Source organism: Manacus candei, unplaced genomic scaffold (assembly GCF_025592945.1).
Source record: "Manacus candei isolate 608988 ecotype Guabito, Panama unplaced genomic scaffold, ASM2559294v1 h1tg000147l, whole genome shotgun sequence".
Lineage (NCBI taxonomy): Eukaryota > Metazoa > Chordata > Aves > Passeriformes > Pipridae > Manacus > Manacus candei.
In genome coordinates, this window is record NW_026138195.1 from 712,629 (window position 1) to 727,197 (window position 14,569).

At 55.9% G+C, this 14,569-nt stretch overlaps 2 protein-coding genes across 8 annotated transcripts in view; both read left to right on the forward strand.

Moving 5' to 3' along the window:
• LOC127462942 (class I histocompatibility antigen, F10 alpha chain-like) overlaps nt 1–5,117 on the forward strand; it is a 29,364-nt gene extending 24,247 nt beyond the window's left edge. For 2 of the 7 annotated variants that reach the window (XM_051771881.1, XM_051771880.1), the window contains exon 7: nt 4,957–5,117. In XM_051771881.1, the coding sequence (XP_051627841.1) occupies nt 4,957–4,973 (17 nt within the window). In that variant the 3' untranslated portion in view covers nt 4,974–5,117. Of the gene's footprint in view, nt 1–4,566; nt 4,844–4,956 lie in introns of those variants that run through there. The other 5 variants (XM_051771884.1, XM_051771886.1, XM_051771882.1 and 2 more) reach the window with 4 other exon arrangements.
• The window catches only part of LOC127462968 (zinc finger protein 239-like), an 85,650-nt gene that overhangs the window by 35,124 nt on the left and 35,957 nt on the right, over nt 1–14,569 (forward strand). The gene's annotated exons all lie outside the window — the stretch shown is intronic.

A 14,569-nucleotide genomic window follows, 5' to 3' on the forward strand; every position in this document is an offset into this window, starting at 1 on the left:
CCAGGACCAGGACTGGGACCCAGCAGGACCCCCCGGGAGCAGGATCCAAGCCCACTGGGACCCTCCAGGACCAGAACTGCGGCAACAGGGATCAGACTGGGAGCAACTGGGACCACACCGAGGGCTACTGGGAGCAACTGGAGGCCACATAGGATATAGTGGGAGTGCCTTGGAGTCACTGGGATCATACTGGTGGAAACTGGAATGTTACTGGGACCACACTGGGAGTGACTGGGAAGGACTAGGAGCATGCTGAGGGCTCTACTGGGATATACTGGGAGTGTCTGTAACCATGGTGGGGGTGACTGGGACCATACTGGGAGTGACTGGGACTACGGGAAGGGGAATTAGGACCAGGCTGGGGGCAACTGGAAGGAACTGTGAGTGACTGGATCTAAAATAGAAGCAACTGGGATTGACTGGGACTGTCAGGAGGGAGGACTGGGATCATACTTGGAGTGACTGGATCTGTGCTAGGGGCAACTGGGAGCAACTGGGACCATGATGGGGACAACTGGGATCATCCTGGGATCACGGTGGGAGCAGCTTGGCCCATGCTGGGAGCAACTGAGACCACACTGAGGGTGACTGGGGTCATCCTGAGATCATACCAGGAGTGAGTGGGATCATGCAGGAGGTGATTGGGATCATACTGGGAGCAACTGGGAGTGCACTGGGGATGACTGGAAGTGGCTGTGAGCAGCTGGGATCATGCTGGAAGCTTCTGGGAGCAACTGGGAATGAGTGGGACCACATGGAGGAAACTGGGAGCAACTGGGAGAGACCAGGAGTGACTGGGATCATCCTGGGACTGACTGGGCGCTGAATGCGAAAAATCGGTCCGAGAAACTGCTCAGAGACTTTTTTATCTTTAAGCAGCAAGGTATTTGTTTATTCAACGTTGGGAGCAAGCCAGCTGGCGCTGGACAAACTTGCTCCAAGGCTTCACACAAAATCAGCATTTTTATGCAATCTTCAGCTGGGATTAAATGCATATTCAAGTGATTACAACATCTATCGATGCATATTAATAACAGGCGCAGTAGAGGTGGAGCTCAGGCGGGGCTTGGGGCGGTGTTTCTCTTGGCCCTCAATCCTGAGGGTACTTCCACTCTTCCTCCATGGCTCTGGGGGCTTCAACTCATCTTCCTCAGCTTGACCTTCCTTCTCTTCCATTGGTCTTGACCCACTCACTGAAGCTTGGAAAAAGCCCTGGCTCCCGGCCTATTCCTCCTATTCCAATGTCTCCCTGATCCTGCTGTCTCTCTAATTTATCCCCTCGAGGCCTAGGACATGTTCCTGTACTATTCTCTGAAGCTTTGCTCCAGTCAGTAGAACAGAACGAGCACAGATGCTCTTGGATGTTGGTAGCTTGTTAGCAGGCCCCAATTTCTTAGTTAACTCTTTTGGGCCTGGCCTCCTGTTTCCCCAGGGACACAGCCCGGGCCCGGCTGTTCCCATTCCCATTCCACGGGTTTGCATTCCTGTTCCAGGTGTTCCCATCCCGTTCTAGTTGTTCCCATCCCATTCCAGGTGTCCCCATTCCCTTTCCAGGTGTTCCATCCCATTCTAGGTGTCTCCATTCCCATTCCTATTGTCCCTCCTCCCATTCCTGATGTTCCCATCCCACTTCTGTTTTCCCCATTCCCAGTTCTTGGTGTTCCCATTCATATTCCAGGTGTCTCCATTCCCATTCCTATTGTCCCCATTCCCATTCCAGGCATTCTCATTCCCATTCCAGGTGTTCCATCCCATTCTAGGTGTCACCGCTGTCATTTCCCCTGCTGGTTTACCTTTAAACCAGCACACCAGGTCTGTGCCCAACGGGGGTCCCTGTGGATCATCCAACGCGGGTCCTCCCATGGCTGATGGAGTTGGAGCAGCGGCCGAAGCTCTTCCCGCAGTCGGGGCACTCGGGGCTTCTCTTACCGGTGGGTCCGTTGGTGGGAGGTCAAGGCAGAGCTGTCCCTGAAGCTCTTCCCACACTCCGCACACGTGTAGGGCTGTTCCCACTGTGGATCATCTGGTGTTGGAGCAGGTGGGAGCTCCGTTTGAAGCTCTTCCCACATTCCCGACACGTGTAGGGCCGTTCCCCACTGTGGATCCTCTGGTGTCGGAGCAGGGTAGAGCTCTGATTGAAGTTCATCCCACATTCCTCACACATGTAGGGCCTTTCTCCAGTATGGATCATCTGGTGTCGGAGCAGGTGGAAGAGGAGAGTGAAGCTCTTCCCACATTCCTCACACATGTAGGGCCTTTCCCCACTGTGGATCATCTGGTGTTGGAGCAGGTGGGAGCTCTGTTTGAAGCTCTTCCCACACTCCCCACACATGTAGGGCCGTTCCCTACTGTGGATGCGACGGTGGGTGCGGAGGGTGGAGCGGTCACTGAAGCTTTTCCCACACTCCCCACACGTGTAGGGCCGTTCCCCACTGTGGACGTGCTGGTGCCTCAGGAGGTCAGTTCTCTTCCTAAAGCTCTTCCCACATTCCAAGCACCTGAAGGGTTTCTCCCTGCTGGGAGGCTGCTCAGGGACCACCAGCTCGCAGCTCCGCCTCAAGCTCCGGCCGCCTTCCCGGCACACGCTGGCTCTTTCCTCCTCACAGCCCCCTGGGCTGGCTTTGGAGCCCCTCCTGCGGGGGCATCTCCGGCCCTTTTCCTCCCCGCTGCCTTCCTGCGCCGGGGAGCCCTTCAAAACGGCCTCTCCCACCAGGCTCTGCCGGGGGGATTTGTCCTCCGCGCTCTCCGGCCTCACCTCGGGGCCTGGGGCAGGAACCAACAAGGACACGCAGGGGATTTGCCTCCGGCCCACAGGGAAGCCCAAGGACATCCCCCCAACTCCGGCCCCGGCAGGACGGCCACAAAAGACAAAAGACCCACCCAAAGGGGCACTGACTTCCTCCTCACCTGCCTGGGGGGCCCAAGGCATCTTCCTCTTCCTTGCAGCCTCCTCCTCCATCCGCCCAAGCTTTGGGAAGCAGAAATCCTGCTGGGGGGGAAAACAAGGGGTGAGCGCGTTGCCTTGGGAGTTCCTCCTGCCCAAGTCCAGCTCTAGGACTCACCGGGCATCTTGTGTCTGTAAAAACCCCCAAAACAACAACATTCAGCACAAAAATCCCCTCCCAGGAGTTCCCCCTCTCTGCTCTCTGGGGTTAGGGGGGTCCCCCCTGTCTGGCCTGATGGCACTTCTGCCTGCATTGGGGGTCCCCCTTCTCCGGGCTGCCGGGGGTCCCGCGGCTCCAGGGGGTTCCCACTCTCCGGGGTCCCCTTGAGTGTTGCCAGGGGGGTCCCAGGGCTCACTTCTCCCCACTCTGCCTCCCGGGGCCGGCCGGCCCTCCTCTCTCGGCTCCCACCCTCGCAAACCTCTTGGCGCTCTCGGCTCCCACCCTGCCTCAAGGCCCCCCTTCCTCTCCACACTCCAAGGCCTTCCCCCTCTCCGGGACCCCCGCTTAAGGGGCCCGGCGCTCCCTCTCTGCTCCCCCCCCTCCAGCATTCCGGGGGTACCCCAGCTCCGGGATCGCCCCTCTCCGCTCTCCCCACTCCGCGGCTACCGGGGTTCCCCCCCGGCTCTCACGGGGGCCCCCAAACCGCTCTCGCCCCCCCCGCCATTGCCCAGCCACCGCCAGGACCTTTTGGCTGCTCTTCTTTGTGCTCCCGCTCGGCTCCTCCCTCGGCTGGGCCGCCGCTTTTGGCGGGTTTCCTCCTCCGGGATCCGCCCCCTGCAGCCCTTCCCCCCCTGGACCAGCCCCCTTGGGCCCCCCTTGGGCCCCCCTTGCCCAATAAGTCTGATTATACAGACAAGCAATTTCGTTTTAATCCACAAAACCCAAATGTATAACCCAGCACCCTGGGGCATGAACAAAGTGGTTTTCCTTGGGCCCCCCCCCGAGTCCAAAGTAAAGGGAGAGGGGAAAAAAACCTGCTGGTGGGAGAACTGTTGCAGTCTGGTCAAAAGTGGTGATTGCAGTCCAGTTGAGGGTGGTGATCTCTGTCTGGTTGAGAGTGGTGAGCTGCAGCCTTCCTCTCAATCCCACGAGTGGTGGAAAGGTTCTGAAACTCCAGGTTTATATATTCTCCAGTTCAGGCAGGAAGGGTCAGTCTTCCCCTCAGAGCGTGGAATTCCATAAAAGGATGCTTAGTTCTTCCCTCAGAGTGGGGAATTCCATAAAAGGATATGAGGATTCTCAGAGCGAGGAATTCCATAAAAGGATATGAGGATTCTCAGATTAGGGAATTCCATAAAAGGGTATGAGGACAGGAACATCCCCCCCACTTCGCAGGCCCCCCCCCCCCCGAACACAGTTCCTGGGAAAATGGCATGGAAGGCCATAGAATACACACTTTTGGGCTACACCCATCCAGTGAGGAATCGGTCCCAGCTGTTCTAACTAGGACACTGTGTCCGTCATCGCTGCCATCATCATCATCATCGGCCTCGTGGCAGTCGGTGTCTGGAAGCTCCGATCCGGTAACTCCCGGGATGGGGGTCGGCAAGGGGCACGGATCCGCCCGGCAGCATTCCGGGGATCCTCTGCCACGGGTGCTGATCCCACTTTCTTTCCAGAGGGAAGAGGGAGGGGAATGGATACGACCCCGCGCCCACCAGTGAGTCCCAGCAGCGTGTGTGGATCCAGATCCTCTGTGCAGGGATCCCAGGATGGATGCCGGGATTCCAGAGGGGAATGGGGGCCTAATGGCTGGAGTGGGATTGGAAGGGGATTCCAGCTCAGGGCAGGATTCCAGAGTGGGATCAGGTGGAATTGTGGACTGGGATCAGGGCTGGATTCTGGAGTGGGATTGGGGTGGGATGGATGGAGTGGGATTGGGGTGGGATGGACAGAGCAGGATCAGGTGGGATTCCGGAGCAGTTCCTACTCTCCCTGGGCTCCACAGCCAGATCCATCCCCTGGAATGGGAACAGGGACATGGTGACTCCTTTCCCTGCTTTCATCCCAGCAGGAATCACGGTCTGAGTGATCCTGGAGCTGGATCCGCCCCTTCCCTCTCCCTGTGGAAAGGCAGGAGCTGCTGGCAGAGCTCATCCCGCTGCTCCCACCCACCCCGGCCCCCCTGCGGCTCTTCCCGATGGATGAACTTCCTGCTTTTTCCCGTGTGAAACCCAAGACCACAATTATTTCTGAGGTTTTAATTTGGGTGTGAAAGTCTCCTGTTTTGGGCAATAAATCCTGGCTCCTCCTCTGGCATCCGGCAGTTCCTCTGTGGGAACCAGGAATAGGAATGGGGACGGGGGGACTGGGGTGGGGACATTGGGGACAGAGATGGGGACACTGGGAGCAGGTTGGGGACAGCAGGAATGGGCATGGAAACTCCAGGAATGGGAATGGGGACACTGGGAGCAGGTTGGAGTCGCAAGGAATGGGAATTGGGACACTGGGAATGGGAATGGGGACATGGGAGACCAGGATAGGGATAGTGGGGACAGGAACGGAGACACTGGGAGCAGGTTGGCACAGTAGGAAGTGGGAATGGGGACAGGGATGGGAACCCCAGGAATGGGAATGGGGACAGGGATGGGAACCCCAGGAATGGGAATGGGGACAGGGATGGGAACGTGTCTCTCCAGGAGTTGGTTCAATACAAAGGTGGGTCCCTGGCTCGAGGCCACGGGAAGCCCCTTCTTTGGGAATGTCTGGGAACCAGGTGTCAGAGGTTTGAAAAGAGGTGTTGGAATTGTTTCCCAGTGTCCCCCCATTCCCATCTGTGTCTCCCGGGATGGGGTGGGTTGGAGCGGAGCCGCAGGCGCTGGGCAGGGGCAGTGGGGGGAGGGCGGCTCTCGGGGACACCGCGGTGGCCGCGGGGAGGGCGGGGGGTCCTTTGTTCGGGGGCTTTTGGGGTTTGTCCGGGACCGGACAGAGCGGGAGCTGATTTTGGCCACCTTGTTCTCTTTTCCTGAGAGGAAGTTTTTTCCCCACGGGACACCTCGTGGAGAGTGACCGAGAGAGAGAGAGAGAGAGAGCCCGACCCATCTGGGAGCGAGGTGTTCTGCTTTGGGGACTGCCCTGGGAAAAGGGACTCCTTCACTGCTGGCTGCGAGCACACGGGGCTGAGAGAACTTTGAACTGCCGGGACAGTTTCTCCCCCCACCTGGGGATTTGGGACTTCGTTTTGTCTTGTTTAACTAAGATCCAGTGCCCTCAGGGGGAGGAGGAGGAAAGGAGACCAAGAGGTGCTGTGGCCACTCAAACTGCAGAGGAACAACCTGTGCCAGTAGCAGCTGCCCCTCTACAGAAGAAATCCAAGACCAAATCAGCTCAGTTAGTGAGGGATGAAGGGGAAGCAGAGCCCTCAGAACAGGAGCAAGAGGCAGGGCCAGAGATAATCACCAGATCCCCATCCCAGGCTGAGCTGTGAGAGATGTGAAAAGATTTCAACCTCCAGTTGGGAGAGCCCCTGCTGACCTGGCTGCTCCAGTGCTGGGATATCATGGCCCAGCATATGGAACTAGGTGGGAGTGCAGCCAAGCAACTGGGATCCCTGTCCTGGGATGTTGGGATTGACCAGGGGATTGGGAAGACGAGAGAGAGGGGATGAGACCCGGGTACAGGCTTGGGAATTGCCAGGAGGGCTTTTGAAAGGAGCATAGGGGAAAGGGATGTCTAAGAACAAGTCCCTTAGGAGAGGGAAGCAGAGAGGCTGTGTTTTCACCCCAACACAAAGGTCTGCAGGGAGAGCAGAGAATATGCCCACATAAGATTCTTGTGCGTCCGTCTTTGCAGTTCTGACAGGCACTTCTTGTCACAGCCTGTCCTCTCCATTCCAGAATAGGCCCTGGCAACCAAAGAACCAGTACCCCACACCATAGTGCAGACCAACCCATGTGCTTTGGGTCCTTTTGTTGTCCTATCCATTCTGGCCTATCCCCTCCATTCCAGAATGGCTGCTGGAAACCAAAAAACCAATGTCTCACAGCCCCTAGTGCAGCCCTACCCGTGTGCCATGGGCCCCTTTGTGATGTCACAGTCTGTCCTCTCCATTCTGGAATAGCCCCTGGAAACCAAAGAACCAACACCTCACACCCCCACAGTGCAGCCCCACCTGTCTGCCACGGGACTCTTTGGGATGTCACGGCCTTTCCCCCAGGAAAGAAAGCCTGGAACCTTCGGGTTTCACATGCAGTTGGGGGGCCACCCTGGGCACTCCATGGGCAGCAAGAGCTTTCTGTCCTGGCACTTTTTGTCTGGCAGGAATCTTCAGCTCTGTTCAGTTTGGGCAGTCAGACTGGCAATTTCAGCGCAGGGCTCCTGCAAGTGAACGACAGCCCTTCCCTCCAGGAAAGAAACCCCTTACCCTCGGTCTCTTCTCCTGTTCCTTAAAACACAACCTGCAGGGGAGCTTTCTGGGGTCTCTTCTCTTGGGAATTGGGAATACAAACCCGCTCCCATGTTTAACACCTCAGGCAAAACCACCCTTTGAACACCTTTCCCAACCCTCCCCAACCTTTCCCAAAGCCCAGATTTTACAGGTGTCCTGTAATTATGGCCCAATCTTACTGATATGGTTTGAACCTGGCTCCCTGCCAAGTCTCCAAACCTCACCACCAGATTTCCCCTCCCCCCCCCTCAAACCTCAGGGAGAAGAGGGAGAAAAAAAAAACCTAAGAAAACCCGAAACGAGAGAGAGACAACCAAAGTGAGATATATATTTACACTTATATACAATTAAAATAAGGGAAAGGGAAGGGGGAAGGGAAAAGGAACACACCCAAAATATTATATATATATAAATATCGCAATTAGCAGCCCAATATCTATCCACTAAAAGAGTTAGCAAAGAAATAGCTCACTACTCTCCTGGGACAACCGAGGGTCGCTCCGGAACGATCGCCGGCAACCTCTGTCTCCCAAGGTCGGCAAGGCCTAACCAGGCCTCGCTCCCCAACACGGCAGATCAACAGCAGGGAACCTGCACCTCCAAGCCGCCGGAAGGAAAGAGAGCGAAGGCCTCTCCTCCTTTCTTCTTATAATCTGGCTTACGTAAAAATTGTAGGGAATACTGGGTAAATCTGGACCCTTCCTTGGTTACAAACTAGTCACCAAGGAAGGCCTAGCCCAAACCACCCCATTCTCCACCCCTTATTCCATACTATTTTTACGTAACACCTATGTCTCACGTTCGCCTACATCCCGCACGTATATATACACATATACATATATAGATATATATAGTCCTTGTTGGTCTCTCAGCGCAGTTGTCTCGTCGTTGGAAAATCAATACCAATGTCAGTTCAGTTCAGTCCAGATCTTTGGTCTCCTCAGTCACAATTACAGTTCTGATTAATGGCTGTTTCATCACTGGACTGTCTCATCACTGGATACCAGCACCAGCTTAGTTCAGGTCTCTCTCTCTCTCATCTGGTGACTGGTTTCCTGTGAAAACACAACTCAGGACATACAATCAGTTTTTCCCCAAGGCTAAATTTCCTTGAGGCACACACTGGATGACTCCATCCTTCCTCATTACCCACCACGTATATCCTGGCCCTTGAGCAAAGACAATCCCACAAATGGGTTTGTCTTGGCCTGAGGCAGGGGTAACCCAAACAGCTTTCCCTAGCATTCCCCTCAAATGGATTGCTGGAACTTTATCTCCATCAACAATGTGAAGGGATTCTGCTTGTGCGGGGCCAGCTCGATTGAAAGAACCCCTGGTGTTAACTAGCCAGGTAGCCTTGGCTAAGTTCTTGTCCCAGTTTTTATAAGTCCCCTCACCTAGTGACTTTAGAGTTGTCTTCAACAGTCCGTTATATCTCTCAACCTTCCCAGCAGCTGGTGCATGATATGGAATGTGGTACACCCATTCGATACCATGTTCCCTCGCCCAAGTGGTGACTAATTCATTTTTGAAATGAGTCCCGTTGTCCGACTCAATACGTTCTGGGGTCCCGTGTCTCCACAGGACTTGCTTTCCAAGGCCCAGAATGGTATTCCGGGCCGTTGCGTGGGGCACTGAAAAAGTCTCTAACCATCCCGTTGTTGCTTCCACCATGGTAAGTACATAGCACTTACCTTGACGGGGTCTGTGGCAGTTTGATATAATCAACCTGCCATGCCTCTCCATACTTATACTTATCCCATTGTCCACCATACCACAGGGGCTTCAGTCTTTTCGCCTGCTTAATAGCGGCACAAGTCTCACAATCATGGATAACTTCAGAAATGATATCCATGGTTAAATCCACCCCTCGGTCTCGTGCCCATCTATGGGTGGCATCTCGGTCCTGATGACCGGAAGCATCATGGGCCCATCGAGCTAGAAACAACTCTCCTTTCTGCTGCCAGTCTAGGTCTACTTGTGACACTCCTATCTGTGCAGCTCGGTCCGCTTCTCTGTTGTTATTGTGTTCTTCATTAGCTCGCTTCTTGGACACCTGGGCATCTACATGGTGGACTCTCACATTCAGACCCTTCGCTCTGGCAGCGATGTCCTGCCACAAGTCAGCAGCCCAGATGGGTTTTCCTCCACGCCTCCAGTTCATCTTCTTCCATCGGTCTAACCATCCCCATAGGGCATTGGCTATCATCCACGAGTCTGGGTAGAGGTAGAATCTCGGCCAACCTTCTCCTTCGGCAATGTCCAGGGCCAATTGGACAGCTTTGAGCTCTGCAAATTGACTGGACTCGCCTTGACCTTCTACAGATTCTGCCACTCGTCGGGTGGGATTCCAAACGGCTGCTTTCCACTTCCGGTGGCAAACGGCCTTAAAATCAAGTACCCAAAATTCATGGCCTGTTCTTTTTCTAAGAAAAGAAGGCTTGGTGAACTCTCCAGACCAGGGAATTGGAAGATCTCCCCAAAACTCCTTTGGTACACACTGCAGGGCCAACGATTCCTCTGCTCTGCCCTGTCGACGCTGCTTTGTCTCATCTGGGTCCCCAGAAACCGTCAGCGAAAGCTGGGGAATAAAATCTCTGAGCAGTTGGTTGGGTTTCAGAGGTGACCCTACTTCATTCAGCGCTGAAGGGACACAGGAATTGCTCTCTAACACATGTACATCAGTTCTCAAAACTTTTAACTATTTTTACAATTTAGCAAACAAAGGAATTCCTGTCCATTGGTTTACCAGTTCTCTGCAGGAATTCTTCTTCTCTCTTCTATTGGCTCTTGATTTCTCACTTTGCATGATGCTTAGTCCACAGTTTCTATCCTTTTCTTGTCTTTTCCCTGGATAGGGAGAGCCTCAGTAACTGTCTGTGTTAGTTTTGTCTTTGTCTCTGGTTTCTCTAAGGGTCTTTGTGGTTTAGAAATTCTGCCTTCTTGGTGTCCAGGTCTCAAAAATAGATTTCTCTGCCAGGTCTCTGACCACTGAAATATGGCAGACCTTAAACTTTTACTTTGTTTTTCAAACAAATGGCCATGGCCTAGAACTTGTCCATCATCCATTGTCTCTTGCCCCCATTCAATCTCCTACCAGCAGTTTCTCCCCACTGCTGGGTGGGCTCCTTTGTCAAGCACTAGAACTTGTTGGGTAACAGGCCCAGTCCTGTTGCACATTTTTCGTGGGGATCTGCAGGAGGGCATTGAGTCTTCCAGGAGCAAATTGGCAGAGGACCCCAAGCTGGCTTGCAGTGTGGATGTGCTGGAGGGTAGGAAGGCTGTGCAGAGGGACCTGGACAGGCTGGACCTCTGGGCCGAGCCCGTGGGCATGAGGTTCAAGAGTGCCTTTGGTGCCTTTGGGGCCTCTGGCCACAAGAACCCCCTGCAGCTCCAGGCCGGGGGCAGAGGAGCTGCAAAGGGTCCCCGTGGGAGAGGTCCTGGGGGTGCTGGTGGACAGAGGCTGAACCTGAGCCAGCGGGTGCCCGGGTGGGCAAGAAGGCCAAGGGCAGGCTGGCCTGGATCAGAAAGAGTGTGGCAGCAGGAGCAGGGCAGTGATTCTTCTGCTGGACTGGGCACTGGTGAGGCCACCCCTGGAGTGCTGTGTCCAGCTCTGGGCCCCTCAATTCAGGGAGAACCTTGAGGGGCTGCAGTGGGTGGAGAGCAGGGCAATGGAGCTGGGCAAGGGTCTGCAGTGCATGGCCTGTGAGGAGCAGCTAAAGGGAGCTGGGCTTCTCCAGCCTGGAGAAGAGGAGGCTCGGGGCTGACCTTCTCCCTGTCCCCAACTTCCTGACAGGAGGCTGGAGCCAGGTGCGGGTCAGCCCCTTCTCCGAGGCAACAGGCTATAGGACAAGAGGACACGAGGACCTGCCTGTCAGGGGCTGTTTGTCAGGGACAGGAGCAGGACTTTTTGGAGAGAAAGAGGGATTAGGTATTGAAATGGGCTGCCCAGGGAGGTGGTGGAGTCACCGTCCCAAGAGGTGTTTAAGCAAAGACTGGCCATGGCACTGAGTGCCGTGCTCTGCTTGACGTGCTGGGGATGGAGCGTAGGCTGGACGCCGGTTGATCTCACAAGTCTCTGCCAAACTCAGGGACTCTGGGCTTCTGTGCCACCCCAGCCTTTGGGGACAGCGTGCTGGTGGCTCAGAGGCTCCGTCCTTGCCTTGCCTTGCCCATCTCCTGGCTGCCAGGCAAGGGCCTTGTGACATCAGAGCCTCTGTGGAACAGCGCGGGGGCTGAAAAGTGTCAGTGCTGCGTCCCCGTGCCCAGAGCCTGGGCAGAAGTCGGCTGGCAGGGACGGGCAGAGACTGTGCAGAGGTGTCAGCTCGTCCCGCAGCAGCACCATGCCCAGCCAGGGCATCTCCTGGCTCCTCAGGCTCTCGGTGCTCCTGCTCTTGCCTGGCCCACTGGAGCCTTGCAGCCGTGCCACAGGTGCCATTGCTGAGAACCGGGGTTTGCCTTGGATGGCCCCTTGGCAGAAAAGGCAGGAGAGGCTGGAGAGAGGGGAAGGAGGGGGGTCAGGCCGCTGGGATGGTGCCGGCGGGCCGTGAGCCCGAAGCCAGCAAGGCCTTGGGCCCACCCGGTGTCAGGGGAGGACTGAGAGCCCCCAGGGAGGAGGAAAGCTGGGCAGGCCCCAAGGCTCCTGGGCCTCTTCCTTGGCAGCCCTTTGGCCAAGGCCCCGAGGCAGAGGTGGGGCTCAGCCCCTGCCCAGCAATGGGGCACAGGCTGAGCCCCAGGGACACCAGACCCAGGCGGCCTGAGCTCTTCTTCCTGCAGCGTCTGCCTGGGGCAGCCCAGCCAGGCCTGAGTCTCTGCAGGAGAGGCCAAGCCCAGCCAGAGAGGGCTCAGCCCTCTGAGGCTGCACTCACTGCAAAGGGAACAAAACATTGGCCCAGAGGACATCCTGCCCCCAAATGGAGAACTGGAAAGGTCAAGAATAAAAAAGTCACCCCCCTCCATTAGTCAAGAAATGTTCAGACCTCTTTCCTAAAAGCATCCAGGACTCGGGTCCCCCAGTTTTCTCTCTGACAAGGCTTTGCAGGGGCTGCTTGGGAAAGGGATGCCCTGGGGCCCCAGTGCAGATGGTGGGGCTGCACTCTGGGGGGGTCGGCCTTTGGCTCTTGGCTTCCAGGGGCCCCCAGGAGTCAGTGAGCCGGGCTGGGGCCGAGGGGCAGGACTGGCTGGGATTGCCTCTGGGGCCTGGCCCAGAAAATGGAAGTGTCCCCATGGGGGCAGCTGGAAAGGGCCCAGGAAGGAAATGCTGCCCCAGCGCAGGCTGTGGCAGTGGGGAGTGTGCAGGGGGAGGAGGCTGGGCCAGAGCAGGGCTGGGCAAGAAGGGCCAAGCCGCGGGTGGGTTCTCTCCCGGCCCCCAGGGCCCAGCCCCTGATGGGAGGGCCTTGGGCAGGGCCTGGGGCGACTGCAGGAACCTCCGAGGCAGCCCAAGGGCCGTGCTTTTGGCAGCTGGGTTGACAGGCCCAGCTCTCTGCAAGAGAAGTTGAGGGCTCTGAGCCAGAGAGGGGCTGAGAGCCGGGTCCAGGCTTGGGAATGGCCGGGAGGGGAAAGGGATGTCTAAGAACAAGTCCCTCAGGAGAGGGAAGCAGAGAGGCTGTGTTTTGACCCCAGCACAAGGGTCTGCAGGGCAGAGCAGAGAATATCCCCCACGTGAGATTGTTGTGCATCCCTCCTTGCAGTTCTGACAGGCACTTCTCTTCAAAGGTCGTTCTGTGAGCATCTTCTTGTTTTTTCCAGGTGGGATGCAAACGGTGGGGTGGGCCTTTGACACCAAAGGGGAGATGATCAAGGTGAGCATATTCTGGTGGGCTGTATCCTTGGTGAATCTAAGCACATCCCTTGGCATTTGGTTTTTTTTTCTGGGAGGTTCACAACCTGAGAAGCATCAGCAGAGTGGGAAGGAGGTCCCTGCAGTCAGAGGTCAGTGTAAAGGAAGCTGAGAGGGGAGCTTTGGTGAGAATGTTGCCCTCTGAGGGCGTCCGTCAGTTGTGCCTTTGCCTCTGTGATGCTGAAAAACCCAGTCCGAAGAACTGCTCAGAGACTTCGGATCTTTGAGCAGCAAAGGGATTTATTGCCGACGTCGGCAGCGAGCGTGGTTCGAACCATAGAGAACTTGGTTGAGAGTTTCACACAATATCGGGGTTGTATACAATTTTCATATGTGATTAAATATGATAAATCATATTCATCTGATCACAACATCTGTCTATGCATATTAATAATGGGCAAAGCTCGGGTGGAGCTCAGGCGGAGCTTCTCTTGACCCTCAGTTCTGGGAGGGGTTTAGGTGAGTCTGGGGTCTCTGCTCCTCTCCATCAGTCCCCAGTGTCCCCATCCTGGTCCCTCATGTTCCCACTCCATTCCTGGTGTTCCCATTCCTGGTGTTCCTATTCCCAGTATTCCCATCCCATTCCTGATGTCCCCATTCCCAGTCCCTGGTGTCTCCAACCTGCTGCCGATGTCCCCGTTCCCTTTCCTGGTGTTGCCATCCCAGTTCCTGCTCTCCCCAGGCTGTTCCCAGTGTCCCCAGCGTGGTCCTCCAGGTCCCCATTCCCATTCCTGGTGTCCCCATTCCCATTCCTGGTGTCCCCATTCCCATTCTTTGAGTTCCCAACCCAATTCTGTTTTCCCCATTCCCATTCCTGGTGTCGCCATTCCTGATGTTCCCATCCCAGCTCTGTTTTCCGCATTCCCATTTCCGTGTGTCCCCACTCCCAGTTCCTGCTGTCCCCAACCTGCTCCCAATGTCTCCATTGCTATTTCTGGCATCTCCATCCCATTCCTGATGACCCCAGCCTGTTCCAGCGTCCCCAACCTTCTCTTGGTCATACCATCCTGCTCCTGGTGTCCCCATCCCTTTCCCCATTGTCTCCTGGTGTTCACATTTCCATTCCTGATGTCTACAACCTACTCCCAGTGTCCCCATCCCTGTCCCCAATGTCCCCATCCCAGTCCCAATGTCCCCATTCCAAATCCTGGTGTCCCCAGCCTGTCCCCAGTGTGCCCATCCCTGTCCTCAATGTCTCCATTCCCATTCCTGGTTCCCACAGAGGAACTGCCGGATGCCGGAGGAGGGAGCCAGGATTTCTTGCCCAAAGCAGGAGATTTTCACACCCAAATTAAAGCCTCAAGAATAATTGTGGTCCTGGGTTTCACACAGGAAAGAGTAGGAAGTTGATCCATCGGGAAGAGCCGCAGGGGGGCCGGGGTGGGTGGGAGCAGCGGG